The 26364-nt window shown below is 37.1% G+C and overlaps 1 protein-coding gene across 1 annotated transcript; it reads left to right on the forward strand.

The window, feature by feature from the left end:
* The first annotated feature begins 4009 nt into the window (after window positions 1-4009).
* LOC131037425 (cationic peroxidase 1-like) lies at window positions 4010-24961 on the forward strand. The gene is made up of 6 exons (XM_057969569.2): window positions 4010-4097; window positions 10776-10901; window positions 23669-23835; window positions 23929-24120; window positions 24311-24476; window positions 24582-24961. The coding sequence occupies exons 1-6, from the start codon at window positions 4010-4012 to the stop codon at window positions 24959-24961; spliced, it is 1119 nt and encodes a 372-aa protein (XP_057825552.2).
* The last annotated feature ends 1403 nt before the right edge of the window (window positions 24962-26364 follow it).

The following is a 26364-nucleotide window of genomic DNA, read 5'->3' on the forward strand; positions in this document are numbered from 1 at the left end:
GAAATGGGCTCTATTTATAGGAAAAATGGAGCAATGGATGGTTGAGATTGAGCAATCTCAACAAGGGTTAGGATTGAATGATTTCAAATCCATGTGATGGCTTTCAACCCAATCCCAGGATGACAAGTGTTAATGTGAGATAGGTTGAGAGGAGAGGGAATAAGCATTAAATGCCTGATATGACTTTGGAATTTTAGAGTCAAGGTTGGTTGGATGAATAAACTCTTTATTCAAAGAATAAAGCTTTTATCCAATGGATAAACTCTTGTGCAAATGTGAAATGGAGGAATATGGTCAAAACAATAAATGTTTGGGGGGACAAGTTTGAAATAACCATAAATAGTTATGTAAGAGCCATAAATGGTCATGTAAGAGCCATTAGTGGTCTTGGAAGACTTTGGGGGTTAATTTGTTGAACACACAAAGCATTAAATGTTTTTCAAAGACTTTGGAGTCTTTGAGAAGTGACTCCATTTTGCTTAGGAATGTGACAATAATTAGGGGATGGATTAGGCTAATTAGGAAGGGATTGGAAGAATCTAGAAGGGGATTAGATTTTGCAAGTGGATTTGGTGGGTGAGGGAAAAATAGGATTTTATTTAAAATAAAAAATCATTTATTTCAATAAATGTGTGCAAGTTGCATTTGTAGGAAAATGCAAGTGGGGTGGGGATAATGATTTAAATAAATGTTTTATTTAATTTATTTAAAAGAGGAATAGGGGGTTTAATTAAATAAATAGATTTTATTTATTTAATTGATTTGTATTTGGTTTAATGAATTAATTAAAATAAATTGAATAATTTATTTAATTAATAGAAGAATGTTTGGAGATGAATTAATTAAATGTTTATTTAATTAACTGATGGCTAGTGGATTTTTAATCAAATAAATAACAAATATTTATTTAATTAAGCTGTACAGATTTGTGTGACTACATTTGCCCCTCTTCGAGACGGTGCAGTTTATTGCGTCATTTCAAAGAAAGAAAGAAAAAAAAAACTGGAGTGAAGAAATGCCCCATAAAATGTAAATTTAATGGGTGGTATGCCCCCTAGAGAGATGGGCCGAAAAATTTTGAAAAATCAGGCGATATCTCGAAAAAGAATGAAAATTGGCGAGGGGGTAGAAGAGAAGAAGTTAGCCATACGGGTGAAAAATAGAAAAGAACGGGGGAAAAATGGAGAAATGGGGGGCTCGAAAAGTTCACGGGGACCATGGCGGTGAGCGGGGAGAAGTTACAGTGACGGTGAAGGGTATAAATGGGGCGAAAGAGGTGAAAACAGGATCATTTGTGACCACGACCAGTTGAAAATCCGAGCTCTAATAGGGACATTTGGAGGAGCGAGTAGCAACCAGGATGTCGATTCCGATCACCGAGCATAGATTAGAGCGAGTGCGACGGTTCCAGCATCCAGACGACTATGGACCAGCAGTACGCAAATTCAAAATTTTAAGTTTTATGCATTTTTGCTAGGTTTTTAGCTGAGTCCAAGTTAAGTAGGAGCAAGAGCACTGGAACTATGGTTTTGGCACTTTTGCTCCATGAACTAGCGCTATTGCACCGCAATGGCGCTATTGAGCCATTGTTTGAGCGCTTTTGCTCAGTAGTAGCGTTATTGTATGCAAGTTTTAGCGCATCTGGTTAACAAGCGCTATTGAGGGCTTAATTGAGCACTATTGAGTTAAAGTAGCGCTATTGTATAAAGGTTTTAGCGCGTTTGTAGTTGTAGCATTATTGTATAGCTGATTGAGCGCTTTTGTTAGGGTTGTAGCACTATTGTTTGAAAACTAACGCTTTTGTTGGTATAATAGCACTTTTGTCTTAGAATAAAGAGATGCCCCAGTTTGGATGAAGAAAATCTCCCGATGCCAATGATTGACGGATGGCGAGGTGAAGTGGGAGTTGTTTTGAACCATAGCAGTCTGATGAGACTTAGGTCATTAGGATAAATGCCTGTTGAAGTCTAGGTGGCCATGATTGCTTACCTGTTGAGATCCGAAGATACTTGATCAAAGTATCTGTTGATAGTCTAGGTTTAAACTTAAGAAAGTTTGAAAACAAAACAACTGATGGTGATTGATGAATGTCCATGTGCAGGAGGAGCTGTGCATGTTGCAGTTATGCGAGTGTCATCCTGCGACACAGGGGTTGTGGGACCGATTGACACAGGCAGAGATAGACTGCATTGTCGCGACAGGACTATATGAGGTGATGCACATGCCCGTGATTTGTATGAATCACGGTCTGATCACAACACTAGCAGAGCGGTGGCATAGTGAGACGTGCACCTTCCACTTGGCACAGGGGGAGATGACAGTGACCTTGGAGGATGTGTGGCAAATCTCGCGAATTTCGATTCGAGGGGAGCTGGTCACATACGATAGATCCTAGGGGACTCTTTCGATGCAGAGGATTTTTGATGAGGATGTTTTCATTGATGATGGCTCGATCACGTGGGAGGATATAGCGGCACTATATGAGCCTCTTCCAGCAGCTTTGTCAGGGATTGTAGGAGGTCTGCTGTGTCCAAACAGGCGTTCACATGGTTTGGCAGTGGGATGGGGACAGGTTATCGAGATGATGATGACCGAGGGGACCCGATTTGCATGGGGGTCGTGCGTGCTGGCGCACATGTATCAGGAGCTCCATGAGGTAGTGTACTGGAGGAGGGGTTCCTTAGCAGTGGGCATGACGCTGCTACATATTTGGGCTTGGGAGCACCTACCAGTGACTCGACCAGTGAGTCTTAGATTCCATGCAATGGATCAGTTTTACATGTTTATGTACAGCGGTATGATGAGTTAGCCCCACTTGGGGAAGTTAGAATGGTGGCGGCGGGCATTGGATGACCTGGATGCAGTGATATGGTGGCCATACTTGGAGTGTGAGCCATGGGATGATGACGCAGAGGCACTACCTTATGTGTTTATGACTCGATTCCTCATTAGGAGGACTGCATATCATGTGGAGAGACAGGTGCCTGGTCGAGTGATGAGGTAGTTTGGACGACAGCAGGGACTGGCCAATGGATCAGGAGAGTATGCTCGAGTTATTCGGGAGCGGTATCCATGGGGTCCAGTGCTACCATATGATCAGGCACTGGCAGAGTTCCGGACACTGTAAGCAAGGCCATGGGACATACAACCGAGGGTCGTTGATGCAGGGGTGACAGATGAGTATACGCAGTACCGGGTAGCACACCCGATCCCATGGATATCAGATCCAGCAGAGCCGATCCCAGCATTTGAGGATGAGAGGGGACGGGGCCGGAGGAGAGCAGGAGGTCGAGGAGGAGGAGGTGGAGGAGATGGAGGAGGTGGTGGTGGAGGAGATGGAGGAGGTGGTGGAGGAGGTGGTGGAGGAGATGGAGGAGGTGGAGGAGGTGGAGGTGGAGGATTGGGGATACGGAGTCAGTGGAGAGGGAGAGGTGGACTGCCTCTACAGATATCACAGGGGCCATTGATACCAAGAGGAGTTCAGCTGAGTGGGAGGGGGATGGAGAGAGAGATCCCGATAGACAGAGGAGAGGGGACTACTGGAGAGGGTGGTGTAGGGGAGGCAGCTATGGATATAGAGGGGGGAGCTACTAGAGATCTTCGGGATCACATGATAGTACGCTTGCAGACCCAGATAGAGGATTTGGAGGTGGAGGTGGTAGCTAGGGATGTGCAGCTATTTGCATAAGAGTCAGAGCTGATGATGGTGCTGTGGGAGAGGGATACTGTAGTAGAGAGATTGGCAGAGCTGCAAGAGAGAGTCCGGGTTGGAGTAGGAGCATAGGGGCCTCCAGGGGAGGTTATGAGGCAGTTTGGACGAGCACAGACTGAGATAGAGTACTGGCGGGGTTTATATGAGCAGGTGGTGCCAGTTAGTCAGCGAGCTCTCAGTTATTCTTAGATGCGGCAGACTAGATCAAAGCGATCACAGAGGATGCAGAGCACTGGGGGAGTGATGGGTCCTTTGAGGCGGAAGAGATCAGGGGATGCAGGAGGGAGTGGTGGTTCGATGAGGCCTCCACGGAGAGATGGAGCAGGGGGTGCAGGCACCAGTAGTGGAGCAAGTGGAGCTGTTGGGACAGCATCGGGCCAGAGTGGCATTTGAGAGAGCATTCATGCATATATGTATTTGTATCATTGTTTATTTTTTGGACTGTATCTTGGATGGCTCTTAGTAGCCGATTTTGTAGACTTCATTGTACTCTGATATATGAGATGAGATATATGAGGAGATCCCATATTTTGATGATATGCAGTTGATTATGTATGGATGTTTATGCAGGATGATGAGTTGATTGTTTAGATGGATATGTGTATATGTATGCATTGATGAGATGTTTCTTTGTATGCATGTGTTTATGATGATGTACAATGTTGGATACTAACATATGAATGCAGGTTTATGTATGATTTGATTTGATTTGTTGATGCAATGCTTTATGTATGTAATGCCATGATGATGATGTATGCTTATGATAACTTATGAACAGGATTTTGGTGTTTCCTATTTCAAATATAATGATGATATGATTTAGGTGATAATGTTAATGCAATGGTCAAATGAATGATGTTCATGGATGAATATGCATCTAGATGTTTTAAATAAATGCAATATGGATAAACAAAATGTGAAGTACAAATGTTTATATGATAATGCCTAAATGAATGCGTATGTAAAATGGATATATATTAAATGGTATGAACCATTGTTTGAAAACAAATGGATTTATGATTCTAAATGCATAAATATGATTTAAGTACAAATGATAATGTGATGTTACTATAACTAATGTTTTAATAACTGCACCTTAATGCAATTAAAAAGAGGATAATGAATGCAATGTGAATGAATCCTAAAATGAACATAATAAGATACTTAGTTAATGGATGAATGAATGCACTTTCTCACTAAATGAATAAATGAGTGTATAATAATAAATGATAAAGGATGATAAAATGATGATGGATAATTGACGCTATATGAATGCCTAGTAAAGGACTTAATATAATCAGAGACAATTTAATCCCACGAATGAATCTAATTATTTATGATTGACGCAATGATGCAAATGATTTAATGAAAATGAATGTCCAAAATGAACTATATGCAATGTTAAGTTAAAAATGACATGAATGTTTCTTAATGCAAGATGCAACTAAATGTAATGATGATATGACCATGAGGAATGCAAGGTATTTTTAAGACTTTGCATGATGCACTGATGATGTATTAGAGTACTCGGTCGTGATTGTATCCAAGACTAGCTTAATTTTCACATTTTGCATATAAATCCTATATATGAATGAGTGAATGGATGGGTGATATGCAATGGAATGCAATATATAAACAGATGAGATGAAGTGACCATCCATAGTGCTCTATTTTCATCATTGAGCTTTAAAATGTTGGAAGAGAATACAAGCATCTTGACATAATGATTCAAGATGACCTGAGTATTCCTTTCATGGATTTTATATAGCAAGTTAATACAAACGACTTGATATAAGGGTCAAGTCGACCAGAGTATTGCTTGCGGAACAGACAAGGATTATCACCGTTCATGCATGACTTGGATCGTCCTCCTTGATCTTAGGCTGATCATATCCTAAGACAAGTGCATACCGTAATAAGAGATAAAACCTTTATCCAGTTTGGATGAGGTAGGAGGAACCAAAGAAAGAGCATTTGTACCTGCAAACAAATAGTATATACATAAAGAATAAAGAATAGGGATCCTTGGTAATGGTTCATGCCCATATGGTTGAGGTATATGCTGTAGTCAGCAAGCTATAATGAACTATGACTGTATTTTTGCCTATGATCACGTAGCTTAATGAACTTCCCACGTAGACACCATTAGTACATGCCCCAGAACTTCATCGAAAATAATGCGCAACTGATACCAAATAATGCTAAAGGATCCTAATATAGATAATCAAAATGAATTACTCATAAATCAACCAAGTATTTGATAGCTTAACACAATTTTCTTGTCAAAGAAAACATCACTTTTGTCTTTGTTTTGGGTAAGGAAGGATGCATCCTTGTTGAAGACAGTTTTTGAGTGTTGATGTTGATTGCGTGGTCGATTGATAAGTGGTCATTTTGTGGAGTATATCACAATGTTTGTTTGGTATCTGTGTGGATGAGTATGTACAATGTGTTGCCATGTTTTTGTTTGATTTTTCAATGGTTTTGTCGATGTTTTTGGATTTTTGAATTGTTTTGAATGTTTTTGGTTTTTGTGAGACATTTTTGAATATTTTTGGATTTTTACGAGATATTTTTGAATGTTTTTGGATTTTTGATAATTGCTTGAATGAAGAAATTAATGAATCATAAGACAATATAGAATCCACTTCCATCAATAGGTTAAGGGCATTGCCCTTAGTTTAGACATGACTATGAAAAAGCGGGATTGCCAGACGCATGGAGTATTTTCTTAATGGCAGATGAATAACAAGCCATGGTTTCAGATGGATGGATGTGTGTATGAATGTGATCGCAATGAGCCTGAAAGATATTGGAGCCATTGCCTTTACGAGTGGCACCTATTTGCCAGGTTTTCACCATCGCACTTACCCAAGGTGCCACCGGAGTGGTTGTTCACCGTTTGGATGCATGATTTTTCTTTACTTTTTTTAATGTTTTTGTATTTTCTTCAGGATATTTTTCTGAATGTTTTTGGTATTTTCTGGTATGTAGGGGAGCCTGACGCTCTGTACACCTTAGGTATAAAATCATTTTAGGTGCATGCTATTGATTGGATCTGCAAGTGGTTCTCCTTCTGATGTAGCCAACTGATATGCCCCGGACCCAAACATAGCAGTGACAACGTATGGGCCCAACTAGTTTGATTCAAACTTGCCCTAATGTTCTTTGTTTGGTTGATTACGAGGATTCTCTTAGAGAACAAGATCACCTACCTCAAATGTACGAGGTCTAACTCAGTGATTGTAGCTTCTGCTCATGCGCTGCTGATAGGCTTTGAGGTGATTGTATGCAGCTTGTCGCTTCTCATCAAGTAACTCTAAGTCCTGAAGATGGGATACTCTATATGCTTCATCATCTATCAGATTATGCAAGGAAACCCGTAATGATGGTATCTCGACCTCAATAGGAAAGATAGCTTCTGCACCATAGACTAACGAATAAGGAGTTGCTCTTGTAGGGGTTCGAATGCTAGTTCGATATGCCCATAGCGCTGGATTCAGTTGAACATGCCAATCACGGCCAGCATCATTGACTGTCTTCTTTAGGATCCTCAATATCTTTTTATTGGATGCTTCGGCCTGACCATTGCCTTGTGGGTAGTAGGGAGTAGAAAAGTGGTGTTGGATATGAAATTTTTCACAAAGTTCATGAACATCCTGATTTTTGAAAGGAAGACCATTATCTGTGATGATGGACATGGGCACACCATACCGGAAGATGATGTAGTTGAGGATGAATGAGGCGATCTGCTTGCTGGTGACTTGGGTAAGTGGAACAGCTTTGATCCACTTTGTGAAATATTCGGTGGCGGTAATAATGAATTTGTGGCCGTTGGATGAAGAGGGATGGATTTTACCCACAAGGTCAAGACCCCATTGACAAAAAGGCCATGGTGTCATGATTGGTTGTAGTTCCTGGGCTGGTGCATGTATCAGGTCACCATGAACTTGGCATTTCTTGCATTTTCTGACAAAGTAGTAGGAATCTTTTTCCATAGAGGGCCAATAGTATCCATTGCACAGGAGTTTCTTAGCTAGTGATGGACCACTTGAATGAGTCCCGCAAATTCCTTCATGGACTTCTTCCAAAGCCTTTGTTATCTCACCTTGTTCCAGACATCAAAGGAGAGTACCATCAAGACTGCGTCGGTATAGGGTTTCAGCAATAATGGTATATCAAGTAGTTTGGCGAATGAAGGTTTTTCGTTGGTTATTTGATTGGTTGGGAGGAAGGGTGTGATCACGAAGATAGGTATAAAATTCACCATACCATGGGGATTCAGAACCGACAAGGCGACATATCATTTTGGATTCAGGGATATCATAAGTGGGAATCCAAAGCTATTCTACCAAGAACTCATAGCGTGTTGAATTTTGTGAAAGATCTAGGAGAGATGCGATGGTAGCCATAGCGTCTGCAGCTTGATTCTGATCTCTTCGTATCTGCTCAAAAGTGATAGTGGTAAATGATGTCTTTAGAGTGTCCACCATTTGCTTATATGGCATGAGTTTATCATCCTTTGTCTGATATTCATTAGTTGCTTGTCGAATTACTAGTTGTGAGTCGCCATATACTTGTAGTTCTTGTAATTTCCATTGTACGACTAGCCTGAGTCCTGTGATCAAGGCCTCATACTTTGCTATGTTGTTGGTGCATGGAAATGTGAGCCTGTAAGACTTCGGGATGCTATCACCTTGAGGTGTGATAAACAGAATGCATGCCCCCGAGCCATGCCTAGTGTATGAACCATCAAAGTATAATTTCCATGGTTGTACTGTTGTGATCATGAATATCTCTTCATCTGGAAAATTGGAAATGAGAGGATGATCGTCTATGAGTGGTGCATCGGCCAACTGATCTGCAATAACTTGACCTTTGATAGCTTTACGGTCCATGTACTCGATGTCAAATTCACTTAGAATCATCACCCATTTGGCCAAACGGCCTGTCAATGCTGCTTTGCTGAGTAAATACTTGAGTGGATCAATCTTTGCAATGAGTTGTACCTTGTGTGTCAACAGATAGTGCCTCAATTTTGTGGCTGCTAAGATTACTGCTAGGCAAGCTCGCTCAATAGGTGTGTAATTGAGTTCATAGCCCACTAGTGTGCGAGAGATGTAGTAAACAACACACTCTTTTCCTTCTGCATTATGTTGTGCCAGTAGTACACCCAATGTTGTACTTGTCACTGAGATATATAATAACAACGGTCTACTTGGATCTGGTGGCATCAACAATGGTGGATTCATGAGATAGTCTTTAAGCATCTGAAATGCTTGTTGGCATCTGGCATCCCACTGAAAGCGGATGTTCTTGTGTAGCAGGTGTGTGAATGGGTGACATTTATCAGCCAATTGTGCAATAAATCTTCGGATGGATTGAAGCCATCCTTGTAATGTCCTTAGCTGACTGATATTCTTTGGTGGTGGCATGTCCATGATTGCTTTTACCTTGGTTGGGTCGACCTCAATACCTTTGCTTGAGACAATGTATCCTAGAAGTTTCCCGGAGGTTACTCCAAAGACACATTTCTTTGGGTTCAGTCGAACATGGTATTGTTCTAGTCTATCAAAGATTTTATCTAAGATGTGGAGGTGTCCTTCTTTGGTGAGTGATTTTGCTAGTAAGTCATCAACATAATCTTCCATCATAGTATGCATCATGTCATGGAAGATGGTAGTCATTGCTCTTTGATAGGTTGCTCTTGCATTCTTGAGACCAAAAGGCATCACATTCCAACAATATGTGCCCCATGGACATGTGAAGGCTGTCTTATGTTGATCTTCTGGTGTGATCTTTATCTGATTGTATCTTGAAAAGCCATCCATGAGTGAAAGCATGGCGTGTCCTGCTGTCAAATCCACTATGATGTTGATATTTGGAAGGGGGAAGTCATCCTTAGGACAAGCCTTATTTAGATCTCTGAAGTCAGTACAAATGCGGATGCCCCCTTTTGGTTTGCCGACAGGCACAATATTGGAGATCCATTCTGCATAATCAATTGGTCTAATGAAACCAACATCTAGGAGTTTCTTGAGTTCTGTTTTGACTAGCACTGCAATCTAAGGATGCATCTTATGAAGCTTCTACTTGACAGGTTTGGCTCCTTCTGCTACGGTAAGGTGATGCATGACTAAATCAGGATCAAGCCCAGGCATGTCTGCATATGACCATGCAAAGTTGATCTGACGCTTCTAGAAGAACTCTATAAACTTAGGTTGTTCCTTTGGAGTGAGAAGAGATGGTAGATGTATGAGATGAGGATTTTCAAGAGTCCCCACATTGTATTCTTTGGTTTCCTCAATGAGAATCATTAATCGTTCCTGTTGTGTACTATCAGGGAGAATGTCAAACCCTTCATCCTTAGGCACCTTAGAGAGGTTTTCACCATTGGATACGCTCTTTCTTTTTACTTTTGTTGGATCAAATAGTGCCACAGTGTGGTTTTCACTAGAAGATCCATGTTTTAATGTTATATTTTTGCAGCTGAAAGGTTTGGCATCTGCCATGAAGTATGTTGCGCTATTAAGTTCGATGGCGAATCCAGCTTTATGATCCCCGCTTGGTAGGTTATTCCTTAATTCCAAAAAGTCAATGATGGCCTCATCGTTTTGGAAGAGGTCAAGACATGGGGAATTTGGTTAGTTCCATTCGATGAGTTCAGGGTGGATAATGGGCATTACTTCATCAATTAGGTTAAGTTCGTTAGAGGTATCAGTGAGGTTTAAGACATTATGGTGAAGGTCGTTGATGGTACTCTTGCTGTCAAAATCAGGCATAGGATGAGATGTAGTGTCTGTGGAAGATGTTTCCAGTTCAGGAACCCAAGTGGTCTTTATCTGTGCTTCTCCGTAAACAAGGATGTCTTTATGTGGTGGAGGTGGTGATGTGTCTTCCTCATCTGAAGTATTAAGCTGTACAGAATCAAATTCCCATTCATGCGAGTCGGCCTCTGAGTCACTTTCCAGCATCCAATTACTATACCATACTAGGATGTCTTTTGAGTTAAATATTGCAGGCATGATTGGTTGATGTACCTTTGTAGTGATCGGTGCTGCAGGAAGATTGATGGGGATTAAGGAATCTGGTATAGAGAGTATCGGTAATATTGACTCCGTTGCTTCTGCTAGAACTGTTGGTGCTATAGATGCTGCTATGGCTTCTGACACAGTTGCTACTTCTAATGGTACTATTGATGGGATTACTGGTTCGCTTGGTGGGATGAGTGGCATTGGTGATAGTCGTGTTGGGGTTTTGAGCCTCGATGGGGTAGTTGGGATGGTGCTTGATGGTGCTTTGATTATGAAAGGTGTCCTCTTTGTAGTAGGCTGACATAACAGTTTGTTGGGTTTTCCTTTGAATCTGAGCTTAGGAAATATCTCTTTTTCAAAGCCTAGGCCTGTGTTACCTTTGGGCTTTAATTCCGGGAGCAGTGGTTCATGTCGTCCTTGTTTGCAATGTCCCAAAGTACTCTGACCATCATATCCCATCCTTTGCATAATGAGGAGGCCTTTGCCATACTGATCCGTAGGAAGTTTAACTTGGGGTAGATCAGTGGTGATGGGATCTTTATAGATCCATTCCGCCAAGTCCTCATCTTGGGTTTCTTCTTCTTGACTCTTTCCAAGGATGAAAGGCATCAAAGCACATGCAGGCATGAGTAGTGGTTGCTGGAGTAACTGCTGTGGTTTACCATGTGTTCAAGGAGAAGTGGGCATTTGTCCCACACAAAAGAGTTGACTCAAGTTGTATTTTCCAGGACCTTCCTCTGCTAGTTTCATTTTAAGCTTTTCTTGCTTCGGTATAGTGGTGTTTGAACTGGCAAGAGAGGCTGGACTTATATATGATGTGGAGGAAATGGCTTCTCTATTATTAGGAACAGTAATCTCTGGATGGTGGCTGATATTATGGCAAAACGCAAAGGGATTTGCATCGCCCAAGATTGTGATCTCTACACTGTTATGTGGGAACTTGATACATTGATGGTAGGTAGATGGAACGGCTTGCATGGCATGTATCCAAGGTCTTCCTAACAATAGATTATATGGCAGAGGAAGGTCCAAAACCTGACAGATGATGTGCTTTACCACAGGGCCCACTCGGATTGGGAGTACCACAGCTCCTTTGGATGAACGCTCTACATCATCATAGGCTTTGATTGTGATCTTCTTACGAGGATCCACTAGTTCTACTGCATACCCCAATGCTATGACCAACTATAATGTACAAATATTCAGGCCTGCTCCATTATCGATCAAGACTCGCTTGATCCTATGCTGGTTAATAAATCCTTCAATGTGGAGTGAGGCGTTATGAGGTTGTTGGAAGGAAGAGTTGTCACTTTTGAAAAAAGTGAGACAAGGTGATGACTTTAGACTTCCAACCATGGCTTGAAATTGGTCTGTATTCAGATTTGCAGGGACTGACGCCTCTTGGAGGGCTTGATCCAAGATAGTTTTATGAGATGGCGATAGGCGCAATAGCTCTAAAATGGATATAAGCGCGGGCGTCTTATCTAATTGTTCCACAAGATTGTACTGCTTTGGGATAGAGGTGGTGCCTTGTGGAGCTGCCTTTATGGTAACCTTGCCGCGATGCATAACAACATTGCAATGTGAGTTGGTATTTTTGAAGGTTATAGTTGCAACTTGTTCATTGGCATCATACAGATGATTGACAGTGTAATTATACGCAGCCTGTGTATAATCAGTGGTATCAGTGCCTCACCTAGAAGTGGAAGGACCCCTTTGATCTTGTGATGGAAGTGGATTTTTGAACATCAGATGATCATTATTTGTTGTTTTCGGGTCATGTCCTTCAATTTTAATTTCTCCTCGGTCAATAAGATCCTGAATAAGATCTTTCAAGTGGTGACAATTACTTGTCTTGTGTCCTCTTCCTTGATGGAATTCACAGTGTTCAGTATCTCTCCACCATGCTGGTTTGACCTGAGGCTCATAGTTTGATAGTTTAGGTAGAGTGACCAAATTTTGAGAAATGAGTTGTCGCAATACTGTTTCAATGGGTTCCCCTAAGGGAGTGTATGTGCATTTTTGTTTTTACTGATGAGGTCTAGGTTCATCATGAGATGTGATGCGACTTTGATTCGAAGGGACATTTGTGTTGTTCTGAGGTGGAGGATTTTGTCCTACAAACCGAACCACAGGTTGTGCACTTTTTATAGTTTGGGCATCCACAACCCCATCGTTGACGATATTCTTGTTTTTATTCTAGAAGCTTGGTTTATCACTATTGAAGCATGGGTGAGGACCATCCTTTGGTTCATTATAGATTTTGATGAGTGCCCTTTCACATTTCAAACCCTTGGTGATCATATCATTAAAAGAGTCTGTGTCTTTGACATCTAGGTGAAATTCCATTTCTTCGTTTAAGTTGGAAATGAATATTTCTACTAGTTCTCATTCAGGTAACTGAAGAGAACGTCTGCTAGACATTTGGCGCCATCATTGCAGGAATACTGAGAATAGTTCACCTGGTTTTTGCTTGGTGTTGCACAGATCAGCCATGGTGATGTCGCGTTCAATGTTATGAGAGTATTGAGCTAGGAACTTCTGGATGAGTTCCTCAAATGTTCTAATGCCACCTAATGGTCGGGAAAACCATGATGTGGTTGTTCCTCCCAAGCTTTGGGGAAAAAGGCGCATTAGGTATGTGTCTTCGTATGCCACTTCAAGACAAGCGGAATGAAATTCTCTGACATGATCATGGGGATCTCCCTTTCCTCTATATTTTTCAAATTTGGGTGTTTCGAATCCTCGTGGAAAGGGTGGCATATAAAGATTCCTATCAAAAGGATAGGGATAGATGTCATTGAGTGAGAATTGGTTAGTCTTGACACCACTATGAAGTTGTTGGGCGAGATTATCGACTTGTTGCCGCAACATCTCCATTTCATTTGGAGGAGGAGGTGGTGGGTTACCTCGAGGAACATTATATCTGATGGGATCTCTACCTCTTTCCTCTTCATGGCGACTTTGTCTTTCTGATGCTTGTCTTAATTGGGCAAGATCAAAGTCAGAGGGGAGTTTTGCTCCTTCTTGAGCGAGCTTTAAAAAGTGAGCATCCACATTGCTCCTGAGTATTTCATCAAACAATATGTTAAAGAGAGGGTTATGTTGAGCCCTTTCGATTGTTGCAGGAGTAGGAGTACTTGGGTTTTCGTCATTCGCATTTCCTCCAAGTGCTTCTTGGAATTCATTGAGATTTTCCTCTTCTTCTTCTCCTATTTCTATTTCTCATTGCCTTGACCGTGATCGGGTTTGAGCCATTTTGTTTATGATTTTTTGTTGAAGTTGAGTGAAAATGATGATGAGTTGTTGATGAAATGAAAGATTAATGGTTGGTGAATGGTGTTGCATGTAGATCTCTTTAGCACTTTTAAGGTAGATGTAACCGAAATTCCTTCTTTGAATTGCTTGCTTGTTTGATAAGATTTTGATGTGATAAGGTGTAGAAAAATCTGAGATGTGTTATAGATTTAACTACCTAGTAATGAGAGGATTCACTCATGAACTAGTTTTAACCTGCGTAGATGTGTTTCTTAGGATGAGCTGATCCTAGATGTAGAAACAATCTAAAAAGTGATGTGAGGTGTTTGATTCAAGCAATATCTAAAAAGAGAACTTAGGATAAGAACCTCTTAATTTTTTGAGAGTTGGGGCAGATTGATGATGAAGTGATGATGTATGAGTGAGATGATGGATGAAAATGTTTTCAACTTCAATAAAAACTTTGTGTTATAAATGGGACAAACTCTATCTCTTCCCTTTCAAGTGTTGGTGGTATTTCTCGAGCTGTGTTGTACGTGATACAGACGTTTGGGAAGAAGTTAGGATTAATCTTTCCTCCTTGGTTTTTGTGATAACTCATAGCTCTATATTGCATAAAAGCTCTGCAGTTCAATGATTCGGAATCAAATTCATTTGTTTTTCCTTGAAGGTAGATACACATGTGACACAAAAAGACTCTATGTGAGACAAAGATTTGTCTATTTATATAGAAGAATTTCCTCCTTTTGATCAAAGCCTTTGAGCTCAATGGTCTTCTTTTCAAGTTGATATTCTGATGACGCTTCTTCTTTCACAAGATGTGAAGAATGGTCATAAAATTTGACTCTTTGTTGTTTGTACCTTGTTTTTGATGTTTTTGGTTGTTTTGACAGATGTTTGGTTGGATGAATACTTTGTTTTTGGGAAGTGATTTTCTGATTTTTCTTTGACAAGAAAACAAAGCAAGCACACAAACACAAGAATGTTGCCCCAAAGGCACAAATGAGTATGGGTCTAGATCAACCTAATCCTTGGACTTTTATATAACCCTTCCTTTAGATGTATTTTAAGGTGTATTTCCAAAGCCTGAAGTTGGCTCAATTTGCACTTGGTCTTTAAAGCGAACACACTTCAGACACTTTTTATCCTTAAGGTCAAATGGCCAGTTGTGATAAATTTAGCCCACATCTTGATATTTCTTCGACTTTGGTACTACATACCTTATGAATCCCGCCTTGGTAGGTAAGGATGTGATATACTAAGTCTTGCACGAGCATAACAAGTAGATGATCCCTATGATGGGGGAGTCACCACTTTTATCAAGCCACAAGTGACTTTTCAAAAAGCTATGTTTCTACTCAAGGAAATATGTATGGTGAGTATCTTGGGAGCAAAACCATCTATGCTCTTGCACTAAATTATATCGTAAATATCCTCAATCAATAGAACGGGTGGGCTACTACTTAAAGGTGTTTAGTCATGTTCGATGTTTTTGGACATAAGTTCATTCTGCAGTGACTCACTTAAGAGCCTTGTAACTGGTGGTGGGGCCCATTTGTCCTTTCGACTAGTTACACTGTAGGAACAGCTATACCCAAGGCTACAGCTTTCGCTCTCACCTGATTTCTATAGCAGCTCAAAGGATTTACCACTCGAGGTCGTTCCTAAGAGTATCGATCCCTTGGCAGGCCTCTCTTAAAAAGATAAAATTTGAGTGTTACTAACACTTTTCTCTTGCACCTAGGACCACGAAAGCCAAGGGAGAGGAGAGTGTGTGTTAGAAGTGGGACCACTCGACCGACCTTTTGCACAAGCATGCCAAACACGAAAGAAACTTGTTCTTTTTTTAATCCATCATTTCAAAATGTGGTCTAACTATTTGGAGATGTTGCTCCAACAGCCATGGTGTTCTTTTTAACTTTCAAAGGCAATGTGTTTTGTAATCTAAAATTTGGAAATCCTAGTCAACTTAATGAAATACACGTTTGCTTGAAGTAAAATTTGTTTGCAAAAATCAAAACAAATGGATTGTTCTTTTTACTTGCCCAAAATTGAAGTGTGGATTGTGATTTTTTTTTAGTTTGATGCAAGGAAAGAAAATTTGTTTGTTGATTTTAAGCACCAAAATGAAGATGAATCCTAACTTGCAATGGAAGTAAATGTTTGTTTTCAAGTTTTTAAAAGCACCAAAGGAAAATATGTGATTTTTAGTGGTGAGTTTTAAACCTGCACAAACCACATTTTTGTTAGTAAAATCTATGTCCAAGGGGGGCTTCCACAAGCCTAAGATTTTCAATTTTTCGGTTACAAGGTGAGTTTTACAACATTTTGTTGCAATAGCACTAGTCTGCATTTAAACAGAAGCACTATTTCACACAGAAGCGCTGAAAGAAGGGTAAAGCCTGAGAGGCAAAAGCGCTGAAAGAGTTTCAATAGCGCCAAATTAACAGCGAAAGCGCCAAAACAAATCCAAAAGCGCGGGAAGTTTAACAATGGCGCTATTGTAGTAACAATAGCGCTAAAATAGAAAGTGTCGGTAGCGCTAGAATGTGTTCAATAGCACCGAAGCGCAACCTGTGTGACAAATTCAACAATCAGACATGTTAGTTTACAAAAAAATATGGTATTTTTTTTGGTGTTGAATTCACGTCAAGTTCACCAAATGATGCTCTGCAAAAAAGAAGGAAGGTTACTCAATGATAACAAAACACAAACAAGAAGAAAAGCCAAGTTGTTAGTGTTAGAAATCATAAACCAAATACTTTCCTACACAAGCATATCAAAAGAGATACCAAAAGCATGATAGAATATCTAACTAGGAAGGTAAATATGATGAGGCATCTCCAAATGCCTCCTAACATGCTCTTGGATTCTTCTCCCTTGTTTCTCTCCTCTCCAAGTTCCAAAATAGTGTAGCTCTCAGTAGCTTTTTGCACTATGGATGCTTATGGAGGATTGAGATTGTAGTATTGTGTTCCAAATGTGAAATGAAAAGCTAATACTATGCCATTGATGCTAAAATGATTGATTTTATCCAAAAAGACAAGATATTAGTTAATTATGCTAAAAATGCTCTCTCTTAAAATGCCTATAGCTTAAATGCATACAAGTTTTCAGGATCTGGATTATGAAGAAATGGGCTCTATTTATAGGAAAAATGGAGCAATGGATGGTTGAGATTGAGCAATCTCAACAAGGGTCAGGATTGAATGATTTCAAATCCATGTGATGGCTTTCAACCCAATCCCAGGATGACAAGTGTCAATGTGAGATAGGTTGAGAGGAGAGGGAATAAGCATTAAATGCCTGATATGACTTTGGGATTTTAGAGTCAAGGTTGGTTGAATGAATAAACTCTTTATTCAAAGAATAAAGCTTTTATCCAATGGATAAACTCTTGTGCAAATGTGAAATGGAGGAATATGGTCAAAACAATAAATGTTTGGGGGGACAAGTTGGAAATAACCATAAATAGTTATGTAAGAGCCATAAATGGTCATGGAAGAGCCATTAGTGTTCTTGGAAGACTTTGGGGGTTAATTTGTTGAACACACAAAGCATTAAATGCTTTTCAAAGACTTTGGAGTCTTTGAGAAGTGACTCTATTTTGCTTAGGAATGTGACAATAATTAGGGGATGGATTAGGCTAATTAGGAAGGGATTAGAAGAATCTAGAAGGGGATTAGATTTTGCAAGTGGATTTGGTGGGTGAGGGAAAATAGGATTTTATTTAAAATAAAAATTCATTTATTTCAATAAATGTGTGCAAGTTGCATTTGTAGGAAAATGCAAGTGGGGTGGGGATAATGATTTAAATAAATGTTTTATTTAATTTATTTAAAAGAGGAATAGGGGGTTTAATTAAATAAATAGATTTTATTTTTTTAATTGATTTGTATCTGGTTTAATGAATTAATTAAAATAAATTGAATAATTTATTTAATTAATAGAAGAATGTTTGGAGATGAATTAATTAAATGTTTATTTAATTAACTGATGGCTAGTGGATTTTTAATCAAATAAATAACGAATATTTATTTAATTAAGCTGGACAGATTTGTGTGACTACAGTAAGATTTTAGACATGGACTCTAGGATCAAGAATGCGAGTAGAAAGCATGAGTTGGAAGAGGTCAAGAAAAACTACGAGGCCTTCAAAAGGAAAATTGATGAGGTTTACTACACTTGCAGGGATGTGGCTAGCAAGAATAATGCCTCTCTATAGGCTATCCATGATGAGATGGAAAGGAGACCCCCAAGCAGTAGATCATCACTTTGTGTTTGTGCTAGGAAATTTTTTTTAGTTTTGGTGGACCTTTTTTTTTTTATAAATCTGTATGTTGGTTTTTTAGTTTAGGTTATGGCTCTCTATTCGCACTATTATGTTTTTGTTGTGTTTGGTAGGGGGTTCTTTATTTTTGTTGGTTGTGCATCCCTCATTCACTCTTGGTGTGCTTTGTTGTTATGTATCAATATGAGCCTATCCCACTTTTACTAGTCAAAACAACACTAGATAAATCATGATCTAATGTTTAATTCTCATTAATAGGAAAGTAGCATCAATTTCATTGTCCTTGAGTAAATCTATCACATATTAATACAAAGGTAAAATCTTAGCGAAGAAACGAGCAATAAATTTAGTTTTCTTCTTAATTAAATTGAGTGGATTAAACATTGTTAAATATATTGATAGCATTAGAAATAGTACTTAAGTTTGATAGAAAAATAATTATGTTGATGTAGTATAGAAAAGATAAAGAAAAATAATAAATTTGACAATACAATAAAATATTTTGAAAAAATAGTGACAAAATATATTGATATATAAAAGAGTTTTGCAACCAAACAAATGGGGTTGGTGAGTTACTATCTTTGGTACTTGAAGCTTCATTTTGGAAAGATAAAAAAACCTATAAAGCCTTGAGCCTGCATCTAGAATAAGGGGCATGCTTGATGAGAACATGCAATCCTTTGAACATAGTGTTTCTTTTGAAAGGAGATGTTGATGAACATGTCCTTTATGAGAAAGGAAAACATTCTTCAAATCCATCAAATAGCCATTTTTGACACTAATCTTCATGGCATTAAGCATACGTCTCCAACCTGTAAATTTTTAGAAAAATAACTAAACTATACCTCCCAAAAGGAATTGGCCATTGTGTAGAGCACACTTTGAGAAAGCGTGTGGAAGGAGAGCATCAATGACAAGTTCTTCATGAATATTTTTTTCTAGATAGCTTGAAGAATAAGTTGACACTATAATATATCCATAGCATTTGAAATGAATATTTAGCATATATCCAGAGGCAAGGAGTTTAGAGAGATTTTAAGAGTTTCCTCACCAATGATAGCACAAATAGATTTGTGGATCAAATGATAGTCAAAATTAAAAATTTCCTTTATTTTTCTAGAATAAAAGGACAAGTAATAGGGGGAACCATTAAGGTACCTTGATGTAGACTCAAATATTAAAAAATGTAGAAGAAATGGAAATGAGATAGAGGGCATAGGGAAACACTAAAGAAAGAAAAATTGAAGGAAGAGGAAAAAAGCGAAGAAATAAACCATAAAAAGAGGAAGCAAGGATGTTAAGGAGCTAGGGAAGTAGAGTTATAAGTTGTAGTGTCATATCACATGCATCATAAAAATAAATAAAGACTCAATAGAGGATGAATGAGAGGATATGAAAGAAAGGAGTGAACTAGCATTGGAAAGGACAACAAATCCTGCAAAAGACATTATAAAATATTTTAAAATTTAAAATCTTAATTATTATAGAATTTGTAACTAAATGTGAAGGATATAACATATATTGAGAACTACTTATCGAATCCTAGTCGGAATAAACCTACTTTCAATAACAACATTAGAGTTCTTGATCACAACCAACATTCTAAACTCCTTAATATGAATTCATAGAAAAAAATACTACTACATAATAGAAATTCCAATACTGATAGGGCATAAATCTAGACTAAAGATAAAAATTGAAAACAAATTTAGAAATAATAATTGTAAGTATTACATGATAGGTTTAATTTCTCTAATTAATAAAAGGGAAGAAAGAATAAATTGTGTTTCTGATGTGAATGAATGAAAAATCCTAGAACAGAGTGCAGAGAATGTATAAAGTGAAAACAATGGAATTTGAAAGACGAAGGAGAAAGACAATGCTCAGCGCTGCCAGTAACCTCTAATGTATGCAACATGCTAAAAATGGTTTACGGATAGATTGAAGACTCGGAAGTGGAATATAAATAAACTGTTATTTGTAAATTCAAGAACGTAAAGATATTTATACTTAAATAGACGATGGACATATCTCGTAGCTATCAAAATAATTTAGTGCTTGTTTATGATGAGATAGAGTCGCTGGAAAAATTTAATGCTTGTCTAGGAAGAGATAGGAGTCATTCAAAAAATTTAATGCAAAAGCTTTATTAGTAGAAAAGTAGTGAATTATTGTAGAGATAAAAACCTCATTTTCCTTTTCATTCCTCGAACCCCTACAAAAATCCCACTCAAATCCCATAAGCGCCAAAAAATGGTCCCATCTCCTACCCTAAACGCATGGCTAGCCCACATTCCACAAGCATGGTTTTCAGTCAAAAATTCTCTTTCTATGACAAGCTAATAACTATAAGCATGTTGATATCCTGTAAACATTCACTCATCTCTCCCTTGCAATCATGTAACAGTTCACCTACTACTGTTACAGTGATATTTTTAACATTAATCTTGACCTCGCGATGGATTTCCAGGGACAATTTTCTTTTCCTTTTACTCCACTTATCACTGTCTCATGTTCATTTCTTCTTTGCACCTTCATTCAGTGTCATGCATCATATCTTTTGATAATTGTATGCAAAGTTATTTCAAAGACTCAATTTTGAATGCATTATGAACTCTACCAACCTATCCATTGACTCTACTTTTCCACCATTTATTCGTCTTTTAGGCTAAGAAACTATTGCTCAATTTGTGCCTCCTCATATTCTGTCTTTTCATGGTACGCTTGATTGTCCACTTTTCCTATTAAATCTCTCACATTAGGTTACTTGATGCTTTCGCCTATCAGGTCTTCTTGCAGCACTTTCCCACTGTCATTATATATGCTCCCTATTTACAACCTCTCTCCTACATTAACCTGCTCACTTTCTAGTTTCACTTTTAACACCACAAAGTCTCTACAATTAGCATATGCATATACACAGTAAATTCAATTTATTTAAATATAATCTCCTCAACAAAGAAAGTTTCATGTTTGGATGCTACCAAGTACACCTTACCTACAAATGTAATTGTCATGAAGTTAGGATATGGCTTCTTTTTTTTTGGCCAAAGCATAAATATTTCTTTGACCATCATAGAAAACTCTGCTCATATTTCCATGGCATTTCTAAGAGCATATGGCCCACGTTTATCAACATAACATTATACCACACTTTATCTTCATGTCCAAAAGATCACTAAACATTGTTGACTCACAGCAATTGATGGCTTCTTACAGCTAACATACTATATAGTTATCTCGATAAGCTACTCTGCTTAGCCCCAAGTTTTCTACAATTTTAAAGGAAACTAGATTATCCCTAGTGCCACTATAAAATACGACCTTGCAATATTTACCTTTGCCTTGCATATGGTGCTAAACAAACTCCGTTTCATGGGCTCACTCTTGCTCTTAATGGTTTCAATAGGATCCTCTTCATAATAGGATCCTCTTCATAATAGGATCCTCTTCATAATAGGATCCTCTTCATAATGATTGGATTCTCCATGTTTCAATTCCTTCATTCATTTGAATGACACCTTACTCCTTCCAATTTACCTAGATTTGTGGGGAGTTTAAGGCCTTAAGACCCACTTCTTCTTCCCACTACAGAAATGTCCCTGCGATATATACTTTCAGTATTGCTTCATAGAGCCAATAGAAATATATATATATATATATATATATATATATATATATATATATATATATATATATATATATATATATATATATATAATAAAATAGTTATGCTTATGTAGTATATTAAAGAGGGTCAACAATTTAATTAAATAGAGTTACTTTCAATAAATTTGATTCATTTAATCATTAGGTTGTAACCAAATTGGATCTACCTTCTTTTTGAAAAAATAAATTATAAATTTAAGAAAGAAATGAAAGATAAATGTATAAAAAGAATTTGAAGTGTTATAACTTATATATATGAATCTTATATTATTAGTACACTTAAAAGAGAAAATTTTAAATAAAATAAATATTTATATTTCTAGGAAAAAAATAGATTTCAATTTATATAGATGTTAATTTAAAAATCATTTTGTTGAATAATATAGCACTGGTATCCAATAAAAAAACACAAAATTCTTAAAAGAATTTACTTTATAAGTCCCTTTAGAAATGCAATGCCATGTAATATTTATTTAATTATATCTACTTCAATATTTGCACTAATCTAGTTTAACACTAAATTTTTTGATTTGTTCCCTTTCTCATTGAACATTTGCCAATGTCATGAGATCCTCTCACCTACCTACTTCTAGTTCATCATTACATTCTCTTTATTCATGCCATTCTTCGTTTGGAAGTACATGGGTGCATAATAAATGAGCTCAATAGATATATTTAATGGTTATATTTCTTGTCAATAGAGCACTTAAAGAAAGTTATCACTCATGTACAAAAGTGATAGAAAACTTCCTATCCTTCTTATCTTTGTTATCACTAATTTTGAATGTGATGTGGGTCAACCTTGGGATCTACATGACCCACACATTGTGTTTATCATTTTGGTACATGTGGTAGTTCACCAATTCTTACTCAAAATGATATGGGCTTTGGCAATCAATAGATCGCTAGGTCTAACACTTGAAAGAGCATCGATTGACATTGGAAACATTGATTATTAGTGTCTCACATTTACTGTGATTACATAGATACAATGTTTAATATGTTTACATATCTTTGAATAATCTTTTACTTTTAATTATATACATGTATATACAATAATACATCTCTAATTAGAAAAATAAGATCTAAATATAATATCAACCGTAATAAATTATTAGACAATTCAATCAACACCTTACATTATATACTATATATAATAACTTTTTATTATACAAAGTAAACACGATTTCTATATAATTATCAATCAATCAAGAATTATATTGATTATAATTGCCTATTAAAATAGGCATTGCACCTTAAATGTGATTGCTTATTTAATATCTTTCAAACGAAAGATTCATTGCTGGACAACATTGACTACACATTACTTGCGAGAGAGAAAGGAGCCCTATGAAGGAGCCCTACTTCAATAGCTATTGCATTTATGAAATCTTTATCTGAACTTTACTACTGCGGGGCCGCATCCTTGCAGTTCTGAAAACTCTGAATTCATTCCTCACCGGCCCTATTTTGTGCGGACGAAAAGTTCCCAAGAGTAACATCCAAAGAATACACTTGTCATCAATTATTATAATTACTATTATTCTACAGAAGCTCTTCAATCTTTATAAAACGCCACTACTCCCAAACCTTTAAGCAACAATTTTCTTCCAAGGATAGAAATGTCAGTGAGATTCTTATACTGAGCTGCATAATAATCGGTCATGAGGACTGATAGTCTGATTGCATGTATTGCTTTGGCAGTCTTGTGTTCAAGTCCTGCCAATGGGCAGCTCAGTTCGACATTTTACGTCAAGACGTGTCCCAAGGCCCTGTCGATTGTCAAAGCTGCGGTGAAACAAGCAGTCGCCAAGGAAAAACGAATGGGTGCATCGTTAGTCCGCCTTCACTTTCACGACTGTTTCGTTAACGTAGGATTCTTCTTTTACTTTTACGTTATATGCTATCTTAGCTTGATACATCAACGCAAGTTTTTCCTCTTAAATTGTGATCTGAATTTGCAGGGGTGTGATGGGTCGATACAGTTGGATGACACTACAAACTTTACTGGGATAAAAACAGCGCGTCCTAATAACAACTCTGTGAGAGGATACGGCGTGATAGACACCATCAAGGCTCAATTAGAAGCAGCTTGCACCGGAATTGTTTCTTGTGCCGACATTTTAGCCATTGCTGCTCGTGATTCAGTTGTTGAAGTAGCTAATTTCCTTCTCCATTCTGTTTATTTTTTGCGTCTATTATATAAGTCGCTAGTATTACTGCGATTGAATAAAAATGGTAGTACTGTTATTATTATTATGGGAAATTTGATAATTGCTGTTAGAATTGATGCATCGGACACAATATTAATGTTGATCAGAAAATTATGTTGTTTGGCGTTGCCAGTTGGGAGGGCCAACATGGAGAGTACAGCTGGGGAGAAGAGATTCGAGAAATGCAAGCTTGAGCGGTGCAAACAGCCAAATTCCTGCACCTACATCCGACCTCAGCGCACTTATCTCATCTTTTAGTAATAAGGGTCTTTCTACAAAGGATATGATAGTCCTTTCAGGTCATTTTATGTTATATATTTTGAATAGCAATTTTATGTTGGTTGTATGCCAGTTAAAATGGCGTCTGTATTAAGTAAAGGAATGGCTGTTTTGATTCATTTCAGGTGCTCATACAATTGGGCAAGCACGGTGCACCAGTTTCAAAATCCACATCTACAATGAAACGAATATAAACAGTGCTTTTGCCACTTCTTTGAAGGCTAAGTGTCCAATCACTGGTGGTGACGATAACTTGTCGCCCTTAGATGTCCAAACTCCCACTGTGTTTGATAGAATAAGGTTTGGGAGTAACTGGGTATTGTTATATATAGTTGGAGAAAGTAGCCTTCTTTGTTGTGAATTTACCAATTTCCATGTACTGTATTATCCATTTGCCATGGTGAGTATTGGTAGTGAAACTACCAAAGGGAATAAAAAAATAAATTTTCAGAATCGAAAGAGAAAAAATTCTTCGGTGAAATATATTAGACTGCGACGGTCATGAAGCGGAGTGTTTATTATAAAAGCGAAAAAAGTTTTAGCAGATTGTGGTTGTGTTTTATTTAACCACCACTCAGTTCCATCTTGAAAAGTTCAAATTCTATAAAAGGTGAGTCGTGAGGTATTCCAATAATTTTGTAGAATTATAAACTTCATGCTAATGTTAATTAAATGTAAAATAAATTTATTGATTAGTCCAAATAAAATTATATTGCGAAAGGGAACTAAATTGTTAGGTGAAAAGATTAGTATGAGATTAAAAAATAATTATAAATTAAAATTGATATACAAAATTATTAAATTTAATATTTAGTTATTAGTTTCTACTAAGGCATGGATACTTTTGCATTCATTGCATTCAATTTATTTGAATAATTTCATCAATTATAATATAGAATTAAAAATTTTGACAAAATTCGTATAGTTATATTTAATTCTCTATTTTAAATGATTGTAAAAATATCATTTATTTGTCTTTCTATTGATTTATATTAGAAATAGTCAGAACAAAAATCAAAATTTTCTCTCTTTTAAAAATGATGTCAAAAAGCATTTCATTCATTAATCAAATGTCAATCATATTAATGACTTAAGTGACATATCACTATTGTATAGGTCATATCTTGATTTTATTGTATATTTTTTTATTGATTGATTTTAGCAATGGGTATTTCAAAACTCATTTGTCATTTAATTTTTAAAAAGGTTGCAATCCTTTGAATTTTGTGCTTAAATTATTAACCCTATTAATTTTTTGAATGATAGTGAATAGTGTTATAAATATGACATGGTGGTAAAATAATTTAATTTAAAGTAATTTATACCTACAATTTGAAAACTTAAAATTATTTTGTTGTTTTGAATTCATCGACCATCTACATATGAATTTTTCCATTAAATTTTTTAATATATTAAATTATTTTGGTTATATTTGTACTATAATTTGTTTTCATATGTGTATAGTTTGGTTGTTGTATCATCTTTTAGGATTTTGATCCTCAAAATTTAAAAACTTAAAAAAAAAAAAAAATCCTATTCTTTAGACCATTTTTAAAAAGTAGCGATTTCTAACAAATTAGTAAGCAAGTCCTTCTTTATGGTCTTAACCAAATTATCTAGCAACACTTATTAAATATTTAGGCTAACATAAAAAAACAATCTATTGACATGACCTTGACGCAATGTGTCTCTTGTTATAATTGTAAGCTATAAATTTAATATTTTAAAGATTAAAATCAAATCAGATTAAATTTAAATATTAAATATTTCATAAGTTGAAAATAGAGTATAATAGTTTAAGTGTAGAAGAATTTAGAGCCATCAAATTTTCTCTCTAGGTAGCTTATTGGGTTAGAAGTTAAAATCCACAAGTTTTTTGAAATGGTCATGACTAATTCCATGTAGTCT

This window comes from Cryptomeria japonica, chromosome 3 (assembly GCF_030272615.1).
Source record: "Cryptomeria japonica chromosome 3, Sugi_1.0, whole genome shotgun sequence".
NCBI classification, from domain to species: Eukaryota; Viridiplantae; Streptophyta; class Pinopsida; order Cupressales; family Cupressaceae; genus Cryptomeria; species Cryptomeria japonica.